The 22,225-nt window shown below is 39.6% G+C and overlaps 1 protein-coding gene across 1 annotated transcript in view; it reads right to left on the minus strand.

The window, feature by feature from the left end:
* Positions 1–793: 793 nt before the first annotated feature.
* EEFSEC (eukaryotic elongation factor, selenocysteine-tRNA-specific) overlaps positions 794–22,225 on the minus strand; it is a 125,139-nt gene continuing 103,707 nt past the window's right edge. Inside the window, exon 7 of the mRNA XM_014943161.1 lies at positions 794–1,563. Within this exon, the coding sequence (XP_014798647.1) occupies positions 1,379–1,563 (185 nt within the window). The 3' untranslated portion in view covers positions 794–1,378. The remainder of the gene's footprint in view (positions 1,564–22,225) is intronic.

Genomic DNA, 22,225 nt, shown 5'->3' on the forward strand with positions numbered 1-22,225 from the left:
CATTTGTATCCACGTTGGTTACCTGGAAATTAAAAGGAAAAGAAAAAGACTGAAAAAAATAGGATCACGTGAGCACGGTGGACTCACATCCATCAATGGATATTTGATTAATAACACTTTGAGTGTTAATAACAATATAATTATAATATGATTAATAACAATGGGTGTAGAAATCTATTACAGTTATTTACTTCCATGTGCAACTACTGCACTTACATTATACATGCAGTCATCTTCTATGGCTTCAGCAAATGGGAGGCTGCTATTTAACATCAACAAGCAGAAGTATGCTTTTTGTTCCACAGGTAGGAACTAATGTTATCCATGCTGCCAAGCCCGAGTCCAATTTCTGTTCCAGATTGCAGCTTTCGTACGTGTGGAATTATTATTAGTTTTTATGTTAAGGTATCCTATGCTTTGTAAATGACAAAGAAGGGATATTACCAGTGTTCTCCTTTTTATGTGCCTAGGACATGAGACTGAGAGGAAGAACTAAAGCAGCCATGAAATCCCTATTAAACAACTAATGGTTTCTAAAGCATCTTGGAGATATTCATTTTACAAGGCTTATGCTGCAATCTTCTATCATTATTTTAATGAAATAAAGCCCTTGACTATTTCCAGAGGCAACTTTTTCTTTCACACACAAAAGACATTTTGGTTACAAAAAAAGAAAACAATTCTGGAGTAGGATTCACTGAACAGGCAGGAAATTCAGAAAAGCTATATAAAATGTCACTGAGGATAGGTTCTGAACCTTTGGAACAGCAAACAGAACAATTAAGACTCTCAGTTACACGCATCATTATCTTTAATATGAAAAACATTTCTAGATATAAATCTTATTTATAAAAAAGATCCATACCATCTCTCAGATAGCATCTTACATAGTTGCAGCTGAAGGAATGTGAAACATCCATTTTAGGTTTTACCTATTATATCATGTGCTTTCTGTCCCCCACTTCGCTCGGGGAAGTAAACCCAGACTAATCAGCTTCCCTTTGTGGGTCGCATGAAATTCACATCTTGACTAGATTTAGATTAATATTGGTGGTAAACTTTTAAATCAAGAGAAACTTCAAAACAGTTATCCAGAGAAACACCACTATTAGAACACACTCCAAGTGTGCTCATCTGGCAGGTGACATTCTCTGCGAGGCCGTAAAGACTCACATTGCAAAGACAACAAAATAAGCAGATTCTAACAGAACAAAATCAGACTGTGGAGATTTTGGAAGGTGGCACATCATCAGCAGGAGCTTCCAGGCTCTGTTTGTGAGGCAGGAACAGGTCTAATGTGTTCAGACAAGAAACAGAGTCCACCTGAATTCATTTCAGAGTCTGGTCTTTCAGGTGCGATGAGAGGCCTCTCACTTTCTCAGGATTGAATCATTTTCTTCTGGGTGTCGAAGACATATCTTTTAAAGAGAAGAGAGATGGTAACAGGTTGGGCTGAATCATTCTTGCTGCTTTCATCCTCTTTGGTTGCATCCCCCTTTCCCGCCTTGGATTTCTTCTTGGAGGCAACAGTAAGAAGCATCTTGGTATCTGGCTTTAGCCCATCTGTAAAAAACAAGAACATGCATGACAAAGGTGCTCAACGTGACATTTCAGTATAATTGGGAAAAAAACCAAACAGGCAAGTTTAGTTCTGAAACCAAGCAAAGAAAATAAAAAGTCAGATGCACTAGGAAAGTCACATTTCTGCCTTCAAACGTAGTTCACAAAAGCGATGCCCCAAATCCAGTGCAGTGTCCTGGCTGTATCCTTCTACAGTTTTTAAAATACTAACTACAGACAAAAGTTCAAACAAGCCAGACCAACTTGCCTGGTCTAAGCCCTTCACTCAGCAGACCTTTCCTATTATTTATATGCATCTTCCAAAGTTTCTTCTGATCACTAAGAATACTTATAAAAATACAAGTCAAGAATGAAAAACAACAACTGGTAAAATACTAAAACTTAATATAGAGTTCTAAGAAGTAGAAGGCTCTTGAATGTTTTTAGTCAATTTCCTAGACCTCCCAGAACCACACTTAGGTTTTAACAAATTACACAGTTTTGTGTTTGTTTGGGTTTGGTTTTTTTTTGGCTAAAACACAGTATTTGTTAAGGATTTCAACTGTTACTTTTTTGGAGAATTAGACTTAACCCGTGTAGGATTCTGGGCATCTAATTTAAGTCTTTCTGCAGACACTTGTGCCAAACAAAAATATTTGTCCTTTTCTTCCTAAATGGCTGAGGTTTATTACACTTTTGTATTTTCTTTTAACTCGACACATTGGTGACATTTTAGATAAGAAACGCAAGATAGCAGAGACCAAAGAAACGCTGTAAAACAAGAGAGATGCAGCTCCTAAAAGACCGCTCCTGAAGAATTGCTTTCTTAAAGCTGCAGACAGCAAACTCCTTGGAAGCTTATTCAGCGCCACCCGGACACGCTGCGATGTGGTTCTCAGGCATTTGGCCAAATTCAGTTCAGGTATTTTTAACCTGTGGTGTCACATAACCTTATCTCAAACACTTAATCAGCTTCTCTCCCCCCATATTGAAATTCAGATGCGGATTCTCATATCACAGCCTGACAAAAAGATTGAGATGCTTATGATTTGCTGGAGACAGGCGGTCTACAACCACAGGTGATTTGCTCCCCGAGCAGACACATCTAGAGGGGATATGGCACCAGAGCCCACCGTCCCCCTCTTGTCCTGTCAGGTAGGGAATTGTTCCAGGCGGCGTCCCCACCGCAGGGCGAAGGGAAGGCGTGAGGAAGTACTAAAGGAAAACCAGGAAACTGCCCATTTGACGTTTCCTAAACCAGGGGGCATGAAACAGCCCTAACACCCCCAGCGCAGCCACAGGGAGGCTTTTGGAGATTGAGGGGTCCTGCTTCTTTGGGGGGGAAAAAAAAAAAAAAAAAGCGAGAGCACAAAGGAAGAGAAAAGCAACACATTTTATATATAACGAACTAAGTTACTATCTACGTCAAGGCTGCAGAAGGCCAGCATCAAGCAGAATCAACTTTGTGTACTTCTGCAAGATCTTGTATTTCATAGTCACAGCAGCCACCGTTTTCTCTTTTCAGATGGCAGTATACAAAAAAAAAAGCAATGATTATTTCATTTGAAGAATCATTGAGACTGTTTTTCCTTGACGGTTGAGAAGTCTAATAATGACTATCTTTGCACATGTAAGGTTCAATTAATCAAACTAGATAATATGGTGTGGCCAGACCACATATTTATATGGTTTTATTACATTGTATAGTCATGTTTGATGCAGCTGTTTCGATTTTTTAATTGGATGCTTTCACATAAATCCTATTAATATTATTAGCCTTACAATCACTCCATCTTCATTATGAAAAATAATTTATCATTACATGGAAAGCAACTTATTTCCTATTTGGAAAGCTGCAAGAATATTTTGGATGCTGCTAGAAAAAAAAAGCAACAGTCAAAGAAAGGGAAAACAAAATAAAAACAGCAAGAAGAGTGACTTCATGCAGTCCCACTCTCTGCAGAATTAATTTCATATTCTATTTTTTCTACCATTTTGACAAAACTAATTGTAAGTGTCCCTGAACAGGGTTGCCTCCACTTTCCTGGGAAGACCATTTATTTTTTGGACAAAGAAACATTTCATTTTGCTTTCTATTTGGTTTCCCTTTCTGGGTCTTATCACTATTACTAATGTTGCTGTTACTGGCACGTTACTGTTTAAGAAAGATGTTTAACTAAATCCTCTCAGAAAGACGTACTTTAAATTAATTAAAGCAAACAAATCCTAAAACGCTTCTATTTATGTTAGTAGGCTGCGCGAGACTAATTTCCAAAAAAATGCTAATCGGCGGAAAAGAGAGAGGAAGGGAGGAGATGTGGCATTAAAATCGCAGCCAAAATTTTCTCTTGTGGGTATGGGAAGCGAGGTACCCGGGCTGCCCCCGCCAGCCCCTGCCTGCAGAGGGTGATGCCCCTGGAGCAGCACCCAGGGAAACTCATGGCCACGGGGATGGAATAACCACCTTGGATACACCGAGCTTCAAAACCTGCCAGAGATAGCAGCGAGCACTCGGGCTGCCCAATGCATCTGAAATCAGACACATCATCTTCGGTGTGCAAACGAAAAAATCTCATGTTTGGAAATTTCCAAGAGAAAAGGACACACCGCACATGGAACTGCGCTCAGTTATAAATATGTTTTCCCCAGTAATCTCACCTCCTCCACCCTATCGCTACCTTCCACATAGGAAGGAGTAAAGATATCTCACCTGCAGCCCTGAACACCTATTTGGATTCAAATACAGTACTACGGGTAGGAAGTTTACAGAAGAAATGGAAGAACGTGGTAGCTCCTACCAGTGAGATGACGGGCTGACAGCCAAAGGCAGCTCAGGTATTATTAAATTCACAAGGTATCTAAATTACCTAATCAGATCCCACGGCCCTCATTCTGCAAACAGATTAGGTGGCTGGCATGGTACCCCAACAAATGGCATTTTCTGTTTTTCTGCGCTGGTGCCAGGAGGTCTAAGGGCCGAAGAGGCTCCGTGATAGGGAGCAGCACAAAGGAGCAGGCAGGGAGAGACAGGCGGGGAGGCACAATCGGGGTTTCATCTACCTCCGCGGATTTCTCGCGTTACACACAATGCATACTTTACATTTTACAAAACCAAGGAAATGAAGGGAAATATATCTGTCACCGAAGAAGACATCAGACCTTTAATAGCTGAAATGACGGATATTTTTAGATGGAGGTCTAGTTTAACTTACTTACATTAAGGGTCTAATCTCTCCTGAACAATAGCCATGTTAGCTTGAATACATAGTGAGAAATCTGTTCCATTAATTAAGTGCTGCCTGTACTACTCGGATTTGTAGCAAATGTTAATAGATTTTTTTTTTCTTCCTCTGTTGGACAATTACTTTATTTTGCCAAGTTGCTAATGGATTAAATTGAAAAGGTCCATGTGTTAAAAAAAGACTTTAGCTTCAAAGTTCTAAGAAATGCCTTGCATACAACAGTGGGAAATACCTATATATTAATATTATTAATGGGCAGTCCTCAGAGGCACATAAGATATCTGAAAGCTTAGCAAATTCATTCCCACCCATCATAATCATAACAAGAAGTGCCCAGACAGATCTTATGTAAAATGTACTCGTAGCATCAACTAACCCAGGTTAGGTATGAAAATCTAGTTGTAAAATAGTTTAATGCACTTAATTCTTTTTGTTTCAACTACTGTTAATTATTAACAAATAAGAATACAGATTGTTAACAGAATATACTTTGTCTCAGTATAGTCTCTGATTTAATACAAACTGAGTCATTTATAAATGCAAAAAAAAAAGTGAATTTTCAAATTCAAATGAAAAGTGATACCTCACCAGGAAAAGTATCTTCCAAGTCTAAGAACAGTTTTGCATGCACAAAATAAAGGATAAATTTTCACAAATAAAAACTAGCTTCTTCGTGATTTGCAGTATCTTATGTAGCAAAATGCATTGCAGCCTGGAATTTTACAATTCCTCGTGCAAGAAATTTGCACAGAAACATCCATAACTTCGTATGGAAATTTCACATTTAGTATACTGGACCACTTCCTGGGTATAATATAAAAATAATACAGGAAATAAATTTTGCTCCCCCCAATGAAGACACTCATACCTACACAAATGTTAAGGTTTCCGTAACGCTTCATTTTCTCCCTGTGGTCACCAGGGCTCCCAGTACCAGGGACTGTGCAGAGCCTGGTACATCCACCCCTGGCCCAGGCCTGGGGACAGTCTCGGTCCCCAACCGCTGGGGAGTGCCACCAGCAGAGAAATGACAACAAACACAAGGCATAGAAACGTCCATAACCAGCACAGTTTACTTGTGCTTTGTTTTTACTACTACTTCAGCTGGAAGGAGGACGAAACTGATACAATATCGGCTCTTCTAATTCCTTTTGCTATTCCAATGGCAGGATGAAGGAGCACTGCTGTGCTTTTTTCCCCCCGTAAACATTTTTATTTTAACTGCTGCCTGTACGTTTCAATCCTACCTTACCTTTTACATAACTTCCCCACTTCACATCCTCCTTCACTTATCATTCCTTATCAACATCCTTTGTTATCATTGTTGTCTTTTTTTTTTCCCATTGCTTATTAGTTGTCTTTTCCCTGAAAAGGTCTCCAAGGGCGGTCTCTGCTCTTTCTCCTTAAGTCCAGCTCTTTCCTTGACTGCCAATTCCACGTGCTATTCTGCTCTTCAGGAGTTTTCTACCTCTCTTTCCTTTTCCAACTTTATTTTTCAAATCTCCCACCACCATATTTCTATTTGCGCAGATCTCTTAAATATTTAGGAATGGTCCTGCCTCCTTCAAAGCGAATGAAACATTGTGTTTGAATGGAAGATTTTAAAGATTGAATGCCAGACACATTGTAGATGAGAGGCAAGATAACGCAGAATCTCCTTGTAGCCCAGCCAGGGATGGGAGTAATTTTTAAGCAACTGATAAACACATCATTGAAAACAGGTGTAATAATATAGGTGCAGGGCATGCTCCCCAGCACAGCCAAGGAGAATAATTTATTTTTCTGAACTTCAACAACTCCCTTCTCGTATGCACACTTGCAAAAAAAAAAAAAAAAAAAAAAACTGCTAACAATCCCAGCTAGCACTGATGAACATGAAGGCATTTGCATGGATGATTACACAGTTTTCTTACAGCATTAAAAATTGTAACGGGAAAAAAAAAAACAACACATCACATTAAAAGATTTCAAGTCTCCTGATTTATGAGAACTTTGGATTCAGGTCAAAATTAAACGTTCAATAGAAATATCAGCAAACGTAATACATGAGCTACCTTCACTGGTACTTGCCGTGGGTTACTGGGAAGGTGCCAGCCCTGGGCTCTTACCACCGTGTCAGGAGAAAACACACTGAGGCTACATCAGTAGCTCTCACTGGAATAGAAAACATTCCTTTTTCCATTCAATATTAAGAAATTTCTAGACTATTCTTGACCTGCTGATATTATCTCCAAACCTCCCATTCCATTCCGGAGTTTGCGAGCAGAGATTCGATGGGAAACTGAACTTTGTTTTTCCCTTCTGTAAACAAAATATCCTATTCACTTCCTTTGAACGCTGCAGGTAGAAGACTCAACTACCTGCAATTTCTTGCTTCCTGTCAACATTCAAATGTTAAAAATTGACTGCACATCAGAGACCAAGTTAACATAGCATATTCAATGTTGGAAATAATTTTTACGCGAGGCAAACGTAACCTTTTAATATGACGGGCAGACATTTTTCTTTCTTCCTGAGTGAAGGAAAAAAAAAAAAAAGAGCAAAAAACTTGAAAGAGTCAAGGGGTTGGGGATAATCCTCACTCACAATGGATTATTCGTAACAGCTGTTTTTCACAATTTCAGGATTTCCTTAAATTGAACCCTCAGAGCCTGAACCATCATTACACAGTTAAGGAGTGTGTGCCTGCATCAAGCCCCCTGCTAACAGAGAGTACAAAAGCCGATTGAGCTGAAAATCAGAAATAATTGGAGCCCTGGATGGAGACATCCACGCCACAGCCCAGTGCAGAGGGGCAGCGCTTCGGAGTGGGCAAAGACCATTCTCTCCTCCTGCTTGCTGCAATGACAGACCACTGCAAGGAAAGAAATACTTTTCACTAGGTTCTGCAGAACTCTAGAATCCAGTACTTTAATAAAATTATAAAACTAATTAGATTTTTTTTTCTTGCAACAGCTATGTTTATTCATCCAAGATGTAAAATATATTAACTATGACTTAGACTTAAAAAACTATATTTAACTATGTTCAAAGAGGAGTACAAAGTTCAAACATAGCACTCTTAACTGTTTCAGGTTCTGATCAATTTTAAACCAAGAACAATTAATCTATCATTGGTTTCCAGCAAAATTAAGAGAAATGTCAGTGATACGAGTGTTGGCTCTCAGAGCCCCACAATGCACCAGCAAGCGCACATTTGGTTTCCAACTTGTCCCAAAACATGTCACCAGTTCTTTACAAAAAAAAGTTATCATTAATCTGTGCTCTAAAAACATGAAAAGCTCATGCGATTATCCAAAGTAACATTGTGGAGTTTTGATTCAAACAAAACACAGAAGTGTCCCAAAATCAGAGGATCAGTTTGCCCAGCTCCACCGGCTACAGTCATTTCTACAGTCAGAAAGGACAAGAATAACAGAAAATGTAACATCCTGTTGCTCAAACTCTTTACATTAAGCTGCTAGGTAGCAACTCTGCTGCTCTTCTCCTCTGCTAAAGATACCCAAATTCAAGCAAAGGCGGTCATTTTTCTCCTTCAATATCCCAGCAAAAACATCCTGAGCTGATTAGGAAAAAGAACATTGTAAACCTCCTGAGAACAAAAGGACTATGTTACTCTGCCCATAAACGCTGTAACAGGAACACCAGATTTGCCACGCCACAAGTAGTAGACTGGATGATCGGCCATTGGGAGACTGCTGGCCTATCTAGCTTGGCATCCCATCTGCCTGTCACTAACATGTGGTGCTTCAGAAAGAGCAGGGATGAGAACTGTGTCCTGAGCTAACTAGAGCCTGGGATCGGGTAGGAATTCTCTACCTGACATCAGGGTCAAGGCATCAACACCTACCAACCTTTCTAGCTGAAAGATTTAAAGCACAGTGTTCCTACAGGAGCCGAACTGTGCTCCTCCTAGGTGTTCATCACCATGATAACAAGCATAATATGATTACCCAGACAATTCCGATGTAATAGTTGACCAGAGATTCACTCAAGAAACAAGGGATACTCCTTTCCTAGCTACCCTCAGGAGCTCAGGATTTGAGCTTCAATTACTTTCACAGATCAGGCAATGAATTTTACTTATGTAAATCCCTTCACAATTCTCCAGTAATTCTATTTTGAATTCACACCACCTTTTCCCACATCTCTTGTCAGACCTCTCAAATATTCTGCTGGAGTTTCAAACTCTAGAGTAGATTCATTTTTCTCTTCTGGCTGGTACAAGATCTGCTATTATCACCTTACCCAGCTTTTGAATATTAATTGGACTACAGCATGAAGTTGGCCAGGGAGAACAATCAACCACCAAGGAGACCACAAAATAGACTCCTTCCTTCCAAATGAGAATTACACTAATGCCTTAGCGTGGTACTTATGATTTACGCAAAATATCCATAACTCATTGCTTGATGATGGAGACCATCAAAAAAAAAAAAAAAAAGTCTCAAACCCCCTTCAACCACCAAGGAGACCACAAAATAGACTCCTTCCTTCCAAATGAGAATTACACTAATGCCTTAGCGTGGTACTTATGATTTACGCAAAATATCCATAACTCATTGCTTGATGATGGAGACCATAAAAAAAAAAAAAAAAGGTCTAACAGCCACTTTGAGCAGAAGTGGACTGCCCCATGTCCTGACCAAATGCTGCTGTGACAGCCAGCCTCCATCAGCAGAGTAATTCCCACTGTCTCGGCTTGGTAGACTCTGTTTGGAAATCCTTAACTACTAAAACATTTTCCCATAAATTGAGGAACAGCTGCCCCTTACCACATCAGAGGAGGCTGCAGTTCAGTGGTGAACTGAATTGAGTCTTGTGTATCAATTTGTTAAGTTTATACAAGCTTTTGGACTGAAAGACATTATTATAGGAGGTAGCACTACTGGAAATAACATGGATTTCATTATGGGCTCCTGCTTAGCGGGGAAAGAGCTAATCTTCCTTGATGAGGAAGACAGAAGCTGTTTTAATTCAAGAGGCTGACCTAGGTGAAGTTCAGGCCGAAGCTGTATTTGGAACTCTCACATCAAGCCGGACACAACCCTTTCAAGCTCGGTGCCAATTCTACACAATGGCTTGAGCCGCACTCTCCGGCAGTCCTTAAAGGCACATTTTGTATCTTGGCTTTTGCTGCAAGCAATCAAGAAAGAATGCAAGAAAACAAAACTGTTTCCCAAGCACTGTTTGCTGGTGCCATAATTAATATAATCAAACAATTCCACAAATTGCTTCCAATTGCTGGCGTCACTTTCATGTGCAGAGCCAGACTTTCAAAGAAGGGCCCTTCTTGTCCTACATCCTTACACTGGTAACCCTCACTTCACACAATAGTAAACAAGACCTCGCTAAATAGTATAGGGTAATTTGTACTGTAATAGGTCCCCAAGGCACCATGGACACAATTTGAAATGCCATCTAATTTTTCTTTTTAATTAAAAAAGCAGTTACTATATTTAAACAACAACACAAAAAAGTTCAGAGGGGACAGACTGGAGTTTCCCACAGCTCTCCGGGAGCTTTCTCAAGGTCAGGAAGAGTTTTATAGGCTCAATTGGTACACATTTTTTTTCTTTAATGAGTCTGCCATACCCTGCGTATGAAGTCAGCGTCTTGATTTTTCAGTCTGATATTTTTCGTATTGCTAAATGGAGCACAGGCTCCAGGACTGCACCATATCTACCAGCTGCTGAATGGGTATGGATGCCATACTTCCCTATACACGCCTTGGCCTACCCCTTCTGCTCCTCTCCGTTCTAAACTTGTCATCTACACCAAGGACACACAGCACATCACAAGGGTATTGAGAGTCTGCCACTCATTCAGTTTTATACTTCTCCATTTCCAGCAACGTGATCAGAATACATTATCTAAATTTACATAGCATAACCACATTTTAACCTTTTTTCGGCAAAAATAAAATATACTAATTGAACACCAGATACAAATGGACCACTGCCATCTGAAGCCATGCAGCAGGACAGCCTTCTGCAGTTGACAAATCCCCACTGTGTATCATACCATTGCTCTGCAACCATCTCTTTATTTAAGTCGTCTACACAAACCCACACATGCTTTAGAAGGGCATTTGCAGTTCGCACAGTGGGTTTTCCAGAACGCACCCAAACCCAACATACCCTTTAGCCTCTAATAACAGCTCTGAAATGAAGTGACATGCTTGAGATCTTCATTTCTTGGCTAGTTGGCTGTACTGCAGTATAAATAGATTGAGAGCACCAAACCTGACCTTGTGTTACAGCCAACATACGTTTCAGCTGCTGTTACGTTTGTGCCACAAGCGCTTGTTGGCTAAGCCCTCCTTGGGCAATTCTCCTAAAGAAGGCAACTATTTACGTTGCACTCCTGGAAGACAACTGTGACTTGTACGCTCTACACAACTTTTTGTTTCTGTATGCCCGAGATGAGCTTTAAGGTCAAGGCTACATAAATTAAATGTACCCATGATACAATGGATCAACTTGCAGAGGTACAAGACAACCACTACGGTAACATTTTTGTCCTCAAATCCAACATTGTCCCATTAGGCTAAAGGAAAGGATTTTCAAATGAATTTCTGCATGAGCTCTATATGTGCCTTCAGTACATTATCAAGGCTGCAGTTATGGCACCTGATGTATCGTACCAGCAATTATTCGTAAACTCTGTTTTCACTTGATGGCCACTCAAGGTCCATGCAGTCATTGAGTTTGTGCCCGAGTGCTGTACTCATTCTCCCAGCACAGTGGCAGGGGGAAGCAACTCTCCTAGGAAGAAGGAATGCAAAGATAGAGCTGGTTATGCTTAACCTATTGCTGCTGTGCTTTTGACCTGCATGTGCTTCAGGCTCCCTGAAGCAAAAACAGAGCGCATGGAAAATGCCCAGCACACCACAGGCACAACTGTGAAAAAAACAATGGAACTAATAAGGACATCAAAATATTAATACAAATATATGCAATGCAGCTGGAAGCCTGGGAATGTGGACAGGCTCTTCTTACAATTCAACAATAGAAAAACTACAGGCAGGGCAGCGTGAAACATCCAAGACCATTCAAAGCAGTCAAAGACAGAAGAGTGTCTTAAAATCACAATTATTGTCACTGGACCTCTAAGAAGTACTCTCCCAGGAAGGGAGAGAAGGAAACATGCAGACATCAATGGATGAGCAAAATTTGGGAGAGACTATGACAACTGCTATACAGGACAGACTTTTACACATTTTACTGCAGTGGTGGTCCTTGCTGATTAAATCCTCAAATCATGAGGGACAAAAGTTCATAAAGATGTCCCAAAGAGGACAACTAGATATGAAGAAACAGATCAAGGAACCACTAAGCAAGGATCTTTCACAATTTTAGAACCTGTAGAAAATCCCATTGGGACTAAATTTATACCCAGCGAGGGAGTTCTCAGGCCACAGTCACTCATCAATGGGCCAGAAGATACTTCTGATTGACTTTTTGTCAGTATCCCGGTAGCTATCAAATGGTAAATAAACAAAACAAAACATGCTCATGCTCCGCGCACTAAGGTGAGCAGAAACAACTGAAAACATGTTTTGAATTCAGCACAAGGGACTAAAATTTCCATCAGCCCAGTGAAAAGACAACAACAAAACCAGTACCAATGCGCAATCTCCCCCCCAGCAGCCTTTCAGAAACGCGTACAATGTGGGAAAGTTCAGGTTAGCAGATCTGACACACAATCAAAGGCAATTCATTACAAAGCGGCTTCAAATCAAAGTGCTAGATCCGCAGGCCTGTCTGTAATCCTCCCATCTCGCCTCCAACTCTTGATGTGGAGTAGGCACCACAGAAGCCCGTTAAGCTGGACCAACTCTGCTGACGTATCCCAGGCATCTGATGCTCAGCGCTGGTCCAGAGTTTAAGTTTGGCGATATTCATCTTCCCCTGGGCTGCCTTTATAAAGCAATCCTGAACAATAGGACTTCAGAATAAAGAATAAAACATTTATTTTAAAAAAAAAAACTTCTAGGCAAGGGCCTTTAATGCGATTAGAAGGGGGAGGGGGATTGGATAGCAGCTTTTTCTTTTTTATGTTATGTATATTGTGTGTAAACAAATATGCAATTTGCTTTAAAAAGATAAGGTGATTAAATTTTTATCGGGCTTGTACTCTGTTGTCACCACAACAAAGAGAATTAGGAGGAGGAAAGAAAGGCCTTTTTATTTGAATTATGCTCTTACCAGAGGTTCTCTACAGCACAGCTGTAAAGCCACTCAATGTTCTCCAAACAGGCCCTTTGATTGCATTTTATTCAACTTGTTTGCATTTGGAGCAATCGAAAGGAAAAGAACGCTCCACATTTTGATGTCTTAATGTTCCTTAATACCTTCTTTAATTTATATTAAGCTTCTTAACTAGGGTGATGAATTCTTCAAAAACAATAAAGACCTAGTGCAGAAATCTTTCACACACCATGAAAATTGAAATTATAATGTATTCATGGCTTTTTCTTGTTATTAAAAAAACATTATTTAGAAGAAAGATTTAAAGCATATAAAAAAAATCCTGAAGTTGTATGAAAATTACTTGATCCACAGAAACAGATGAAAGTTCAAACTAATTATTACAAGGGAAATAAAATGTTGTGGGAGGTGGAAGAAAAGACGCAGTATGAGGATGTTGGGCTATTATGAAGTTTTTAGTCTTTTAATAACCTTATAAATTCCTTCTCTATTTAAAAAAAAAAATGCTGGAAATTTGTATAATTTTGGTTACCAAGAAAAATTCAAATGTTTGCCAGTTCTTTGTCTGTTATTATTCATACACTTCTTCCCTAAAATGGCTCTTCAGGTTCACGGTTCCAAAGTGTATTTCCTTCCCAATGTATTTCCCAGGCTGCCAAGACCAACAGCACACAGTTAAATGGGTGAAGATTGCAATGGAGCATGCAAACACCCACAGGTGCAGCAGCTTCATGGGGTATGTGCTCCTGGGTGAGGTTCCCAGACTGAAATGCCATTCACAGGTGTATCTCAGTCAAACGGGAGGCAGGCTACAGGAGAAAAGCAAGGGTCATGCAGTAAAAAGTACAGAAAAGGCCACCCAAGGGACAAGACTGGATTGGTCTTGCAGGCACTGTTTTTTCAAGTTACAGTTACAGGATGCTCAGTCTGGTTAAGCATCAAACATTATCTTGCCCATGAAACGAAACTCACCCTCCACAATTCCAGTGTTCTTAAAAAATGCCATCTACAAAAAATGAACACAACTGTCACTGAAAGTCCATTATGGTACAAACCAGCCTTAGCAAGGAACATCCAAAAGAGCATGTTCTCGCTTTGCTTCCCAACTCATCTATTACTTTACTTTTTTCTTTTTTAACTGAAGTTTATGTTCCAGTGCTGCTGCAGTCACTGGATGTATGTCACTCCAGCAGCCGAGAAACGAGCTTCCTAAATGAATCCTGAACTGCATCAAACAATTTTGAACATCCATGAAATAATATATTTGAAAAAGAACATACATTCTCGTCTGGAATTATTATTTTCTGTCAACATCCCCTGACTGCTCACCTACCTTCCCCGAGTCACGTTTTTAAGCAAATTTCAGGAAAGCTCAAATTAAAACCTCACGATAAAGCCTGCCACATCTACAAAATGCTTGTGAAAAAGCTCGCTTAGCTGTACCAGCAATCGACTGGCTACAATAATTAGCACAATTAAAAAAAAATATTCACATGGTGCATTTACCATAGAGTAAAACAATGCTGATCTTAATCTGTGCACCCTGGGTGAAACGACGCCTCCCCCTCCTGAACAGGCTCACACCGCATGAGCACCAGAACCTGAGAGTGTAAGAAATTGCACGGATCACTACAGTAAAACTGAAATACCTCTCTCAAGTACCAAGAAATCGCAGACTCTGTCAAAGGCGGCAAAAAACAGCTTTACAAACCATGTCATCGCCTTCTGCAAGATCATCGTGTTTTCTTCACATCTGTCCTGCAAACTAATTGCTGCTTTTGCAGGAAACAGTACAGAGAGACAAAGTAATGCTAAAACAGACAGCTATTCCAACATAATTATTATAACAGGTAACGCCTACTGTATCCCACCTCTTAAAACTTTTATCTGCATTTTTTTAAGGGAGCAAGCACAAAATTCATGTATCCAAAACAGTGTTTATGTATGTAACCAGTTAGAAGTCATAACTGCTCTATCTATGAAAGCTTGTGCCTTTAAGCAGAAATGATTCATGAATTTTAATTTGTTTTAAATGTTGAAAAATACCATCCAAGTAAATTGAGTCAACAAGCCAGCAATAGATGAAGACGTGTATCTGTTTTTTATTTAAAAAATAAAAAACTCAAGTCTATACATTTCTTAGTCACCCACAAATCCTGAAAAAAAATACTTTGCAATAACTAAGTTCCCTGCATTTCTTTTAATTAATACACTATGGTTTTCCCTATTCGGCACATGCTGGTTGAGCACCATTGAGCCTTAACGGATTCTTTATATTATTTAACTACTGCTATTTTAAAACATTCTTATAGAAGTGAATTAACCACTGATTTTGGAAATTGGGAAAGGGAGGAAATATTTGCAGAATGGAAACTCTTCCTGTAAGCTGCTTCAATACCGTTAATCTCAAAAAATACAAGAAGTCATCAGCCCACCCTCCAAATAAAGACATTTCAAATAAACATCAGCATTATTTTTATAGGCATAACTTATGTTCCCCCTTTCAATACTAAGACTTTCAGTTCAACTTCTTCACACTCTTTTTCAGTAATCACAAAGACCAGAAATAAACCTTTGAATACAAAAGTTAGTATTTTCTAATAATTGTTTTACAGTATTTGGGCTCCAAATAAACAGCAACACTGACAGAGCTGAACACAGTCAAACCTTTGTATGTTTACAGAAAGGGGCAGACATACTAAGTCAGACTTTGATCGAGATAGCACAAGTTGCAGAGATGCAGTGACACAGACCTAGCACAGATTAAGAATTTAATACCTCTATCCATGCCACAGCGATACTTCCATTTTTCTAGGCAAGCACCCAAGGGCTGGGTTTCCTTCCTCATTACACTCTTCCTGGGGCACAGACTGTTCTAAAACCTACTGAAATAAAGTACTGGAAAATGCAGGTACAACCTCTGTCCAAGTCCATGGAAAGCAGATCATATTTAAGGCTGAAAGAGATTAGCTTTCCTGAGCCATCCCCAAAAAAGACTCTCTTCATCTTTCTGAAATTTCCAGGTGCTGATACTGTTTAGGAATAAGACGTAGGCGATTCACAAGGCTCAGATGCAGAAATTAATACCAAGTGTCCTGATGCCAGGTGGCTGGAAGAAAACTCATTAAAGTGACCTGACGTACAAGATTCCCACTACCAATCCCAATCTGTCCGAGTGTCTGGGTCCGAATCCAGCGGTGGGAGGGAAAAGGTTTGCAGCAGTATTTCGGGGCGTCAGGCAACCAACCCAGCTCTGCGGGCCAATGACCTGCATTGAAGAGCTACCAAGCATTTCCGACTCACTTTGACTGTAAAAAAATCCAACCCCCACAAATAAATTTGGTGTTTCCAGGGAGTGCAGCAAAAGGCAGCATTGAAGGAGGGGAAAATTAGATTACAGAAAACGTAACATGACCAGCCAAAACACACAAACAAATTAAAAATAAATTAGCCCCTCTACCAAAACCACAAAGGCAGCATCTTGTGTGATGTTGATTTCACTGAGTTTCGGTTCTAGTACAGTCCATTTCAAAAGGAGTTCTCACATCTCAAGATTTGTTTTTTCTTGACAAATAATTGTTAAACATTTGCTTTGTACTAACATATCGATGTTTATGATACCCTAGCTGACTCAAAGCTCACACAGCTCAGCCTACCAACCTAAATGACTTGTAAGTGACCCTACCCAAAACATGGCTCGGTTTTGCTGGAATACAGGGTTTTTGAAGACAGGGAAATTAAAGATAAAACAAATTCACACACAAATTACGTTTTCCCTGAAACCTCTTCTGTATCGTCTTCCCAGCTCCCATTGCTCACATTATGATGCTGCACCAGCCAGCTTTGCACTTCACAGCACCTAAAAAGACAACCAATAAAAGGAAACAGTGTCCCTTCCAATGCCCATCTGTGCCTGTGTTCTCTGTTTAGACCCCTGCCTCAGGGTTTTCATTCCCTCCACCCTTACTCTCTAGTTAGTCTCAGTGGTCCTCATGTCTCCACTTATTGCTCAGGGCAGAGCTGATCAACTGCAGGTTCTGTGACTGCAACCAAGAAGCCATTTACAATTCCAACAGCTGTTACTGATTTTGCAGTAGAATCACCACAAATCTGTGGTTCAAACCCTCCCTCCTTACACAGAGGGAGAAAACAAGAAGAACAATGAAAAAAACTCCCAAGAAAAGGGAAGGACTGGGAAAGCGTCACAGATAAAGGCACAGCCCAAGCCGATAACCATTCTGCCTGTGCAAAGCTAGTGACATAGAGACTATTACACCACGTTAAGCGAAGCCTGAGGTCCTATCTTATCCAGGTTCCTTCCTTGCCAGCAGACACAGAGGAGGAGGAAGTCTGCAGCCGCTGTAACATTAAGTCACATTCTCCTTTCAAAGGCTGAGGCAGGTGCCCGGCAGCGTGACACAGAGCCCTTGGGTACCACAGGAGGAAGCACCTCTCAGTGCAGGTTAATTAGTCAACCCCCCCACCCTGCTTCATTAAGCCATGGCAGCCTTCACAGACAAAAACGGAAGCAGCAGCAGCATTCCCTCATCCCACCTATTGCAATCCTGCAATCCCTGATGATTAGGGAACTCTAATAATTAGGGATAAAAGTGTCTGTTTTACATGCGGTTCATCAAGGCTATGGATCTACAATGAGTTTCCAGTAATACTTAGGCTGCTGAAATTCAAACTCCTGTAAAAACTCTAAGGAGAAGGAAAAATCAGAGTCTTTACAAAACCTACCAGATGCACTCCCTTCCAAATAGGTTTAAACAATAAGCCTTTGCAAGATTTTCCTCAGGACAGCTATTCGTTTATCATTTGGAAGAAACAGGGAATACTATGGGGAAGATAAGAGCCTAACTCTCTGGAAGGAAACCAGGTAGTTTGCCCAAGAGACACGCGGGTGCTTAGAATGAAGCAGCATCTTCAACTCCCTCTCAAACGAACAAATAAATCAGCCTTCATGTCTTAAACGTACACACTTCAGACAACCTGTGTGGTACCTGAGCCCTGCTCCAGGTGCAAGAAAAACAACCAGTTTGCAGACAGGAACGAACCAGTCCTAGTTCCTCTGCTGGGCAAAAAGCTAGTCAGCAAGGAGCACATCGAGATCATTTCTGCAGTAAGTCAGAAGTGGGAAACATGCAGCAATTAGTTTTAGGATTTTGTTTCATATTTACATGTATTGTGTCTTTCACCTAAAAGTATTTTATTAAAAAAAGACAGCAAGAATAAAGCAAACACCCAGATGAGACCTGCTCAACTTGCAGCTGCAAAGTATACTTTTACTTAATTTCACTGGAACAAAAAAAAAGCCTTAACATTAGAAGAACCTCTGGGTTGACTTTGCTGACTTTAATGAAGGTTAGTTTGTGCTCTGCAATCTAACATTATAATGGACAGGCCACTCTATTCCTACCTTTTATTCAGTCCTATTTTACTACTCCAAATATACACTACCTAAATTTGTATACTCTTTAACAGTAGTTAATCTTCAATTAAAATACCTAGAGCAGAAACTAAGATAACTGGTTTAAAAGGTAAAAGCTTATTGACAAAAACGTATTCTTCATATTGCCTTTTTTTTAATTCTGCATATTAAAAATGTCATTTTTATGACTCAAAAAAAAATCTTCAGGAATAATGAAGGCTAACAAAAGACTGAAGAGCAGTAATTTAAAAAGCTCCATATGTAGCATCCTGATTACTGTATCAGTCCCATTTCCATAACGAAGGGAGAAGTCACCAAACTGCTGCCTGTCCTTTCTGGTGACAAAGAAAGGGCAAAGAGGACAGTGTGTTTTCAAGGCATCATCCTTCAGGCTCTAAAGGAAGAACAAGAAGTCTCCCGCAGTACAATATGTGGGTGTCAGTGTCCGGCACTCTTCTGGAATACGGTAACCCCAGCTCTGGTGGTCCCTGCACATGTACTTAATTTGGAAGCAGCTGGGTTCAAAAGTTTATCCTCACTTTTTGACCTGCAAAGGTTTAGTGTGTGGGCGTGCACATGAGTGTGTACATCATACCACACAAGCTGAAGATGTGCAGCCACAATATACACAGTGTGCGAGTGTTTATGTGTATGGTTTTGCAAGCAGAACATATTGCATATTTTTAAATACCAAAACATTATCCAGAATACATCAGTGATGTACACTGCATCAGCATTCAGCCTTCCCAAGCCAAACATGGCCAGCCTGCACATCAAAATTCAGTCAGTTTCTGGATTTTTTTTTGGCATAATCTCAAAGCACACATTAATGAGGTCATTTCTTAATTGCAATACTACCTATTTAGGTAGAATAGGTTCAACATGCTTCATAGGAAGCGCAACAACCAAATTTGCAAGTTTGACCAGATTAATGTCACTAACACGCCTACCACAGGTATACCTGAGTAATGGGTACAAGGACCAGAAAATTATCTTCACATTCATAGTGTTTTTCATCACAGATGCAGCGAACTGAAAACATAAGTGAAGCAGGGGTGAAGTGAGAGAGGCAGGAAGACAGGAAAGCATGAGGAGCCTGGGAACCTCTGAGCACACAGTAAGTTTATGAGTACCAGTGACAAAAGCACAATCATAGACTGGTGGAATAGTCAGAGCTCAGACGACTTCCATGTATTCTCCAGCTGACATCTGAATATTTTCTTGAATTGCTCTAAAGCACTCTACAATTGCAGGCAGAAATCCCTGATCTTTGCACAAAGGATATATTTTTCAACCATTTGTCATTTTACAGCTCAGATACAGAAGCAAGTTAGTGCCTATCAGCTGAGCTTCGGTAACCGCGAATACACTCCTCAGCACATCATATGCACGACAGAACATCTTCACTGGGATTTGAAAAGAGATCTAAGGTTATGAATTTACAGCACATTTGTGATGAGGTTTGAGCATTCAGACAGTTGCTATCACTGAGATAACAAACAGCAACTCATTAATCCACAGAAATGTGACAGTATAGTTGACTGCAATAGTTTTCTCAGCACTTGTATTATTTTGAAATCTTGAATCAATTGTTTACAGAAGCTCTTCAGTTGTGTTCACAGCAGTAAGTGCTCCACATACCAGTGAATCTTTAATAATTCCTAATGTGCAGCATGTATAAAAGCAGTTTGTTTTATTTAAACGATAAAAACCAGCACACATAATGGATAAACAGTTTGTGATGAGTAGAAAACACAAATTTTCAAACAGAACAAGCGCTTTGTGTTTGTTGATAAAGTTGGAACTTTCAGTCAGAACTACACAACAGTAACTCCATTACAAACCAGTTCCAAACACAACAGGGGGAAAGTACTTTGTATGCAATACAAATCAAGTGAAGTATGTAGGCATAATGGCATAGAAAACAAAAATTATTTAACAGAAGAGCCCATACATCAGCAACTGAAACTGTGAATTAAAACCTAAGACGGTGCCCCAGGGAGAACACTTAGCACAAAGACACTACAGATGGCAAGTCTATGAAGACCAGACTACTTGACCAATGCCAAAAATGCAAGTCTCTCTTCAAAAGTTCCAGGGACATTAAGTGAAATGTTAATGTTCAGAGCCATTGTTCATTTCTAACTGTCTTGTGACCTAAAAACCTAGCCAGCTTTCCAGAGAAATTTCTAGTTTATCTCGGAAACGTTTCATACATTGCATTAGCACCAGATCTCATCCCTGAAAAGGTGAAAAGTAAGGGTAAAAGCCCTCCAAGAAAACAAAACCTGTATTTTCATTGTTATACAGCAATTGTAACATCTAGTGCAACAGTAAAAGAAAATGCTTCCTATTTTGGTTTCAGCCCAGTAATACCCAACTGCTTTAAAAAAAAACCAACCCAAAATAATCAATAATAATTCCAATGTACTACTGAAACAGACAAATCAAACAAAACTCACTGAACAATAAAAGAGAGAGGAGTAGAATCCCCGATGAGTTTTGCTTGTTTGGCTTCTTTCAGTTCATGGTATTATTTCATCTCTGTCTCAGCTTCCCAACTTAAAAATAGGGCTAATAATGCTATAATTCTTTATACAATACCTTGAAATACACAGCCCTTTTTTAATCTGAAAAAATAATACCTAGCTTTTCTTCAGTTTACAAAGCGTCCGTGTTGATGAAACAGTCTGTTACTTTTAATTTCATCTTTAAACAACTGCACTGAGGTCTGAAGATCCTGATTTATTTCTGATTTTACAATTTTTAAAAAAAGGCTTTTCGTGGAGATGTAATTCATGAGTTTAACATTTCATCAAATATGCTCTTGTTAAGTGCTGTTGAGCAGGCACATTACTCAAGGTCATAAACTTTAAGTCAAATCACGGGCAACTGAGCAGCTCCTGCCCTTTTTCTATGGTCTCCATGCCTACCACAGAAGGCTAATTATTTTACAACAAAACTTGAGAAGTGTATTTTTTCCCCCTAAAGCTGTATTTGTTCATTGTTTCACTATTTCTGCTTCCAGAGTATGAATACATGCCTGCAGTTGATATTTTCCCATCAGAACCACTGTGCTTGATGAATCCGTACACCAGCAAGAAGAATCATGTTGAAAGTAAATTACATCCCTAAGAAGCATTAAACTTTTGATTAACACAAAATTTTAAACCTTAACAAAGGAAAACATAGACATAGAGTTCAAATTCAAGTAAGAGAGAGAAGTATCTCTCAACTTTTCTAGGCTGTGGTTCTTCTAAGGTTGCTGGTAAAAAAAAACACCAAACCAAACAACTCTCTAAATTCTTTATATTTTTTTAGAAAATTAAGAATGATGCCTACTACCAATTTACCTGCACCATCACTATAGCTACTTTTTGGCCTACAGTATATTGAGAAAGTAATTAATAGCGAACTGCATCCATTTCATTGAGAGAGAAATTTTCTACTTATTTTGGGAAAGAGTCTGTAAGAATCTCTGGTATAGGTACATTCACTATTCCAATATTTTTCTCCAAAATTGTTCACAAGAAGGATAAAATCCTGCCACTAGCTTTTCTTTTCTTTAAAGATTAACTGAAAAAAGGTTTAATGCAAAATGGGACATGACAGGCCAACAGCTGCTACTACCATTGCATTACAAGCCAGAAAGAAAGGACACAGTCAACAGAACACCTTCCTTGGCACAGTTCTGTAAGGTGGTACCCTCACTTTTTAGAGCCAAAGATCAAGTGTCACCAAAGGCAATGAAGTACGGCTTGTGGGACTTTGCCAGT

This window comes from Calidris pugnax, unplaced genomic scaffold, assembly GCF_001431845.1.
Source record: "Calidris pugnax isolate Ruff unplaced genomic scaffold, ASM143184v1 scaffold128, whole genome shotgun sequence".
NCBI lineage: Eukaryota > Metazoa > Chordata > Aves > Charadriiformes > Scolopacidae > Calidris > Calidris pugnax.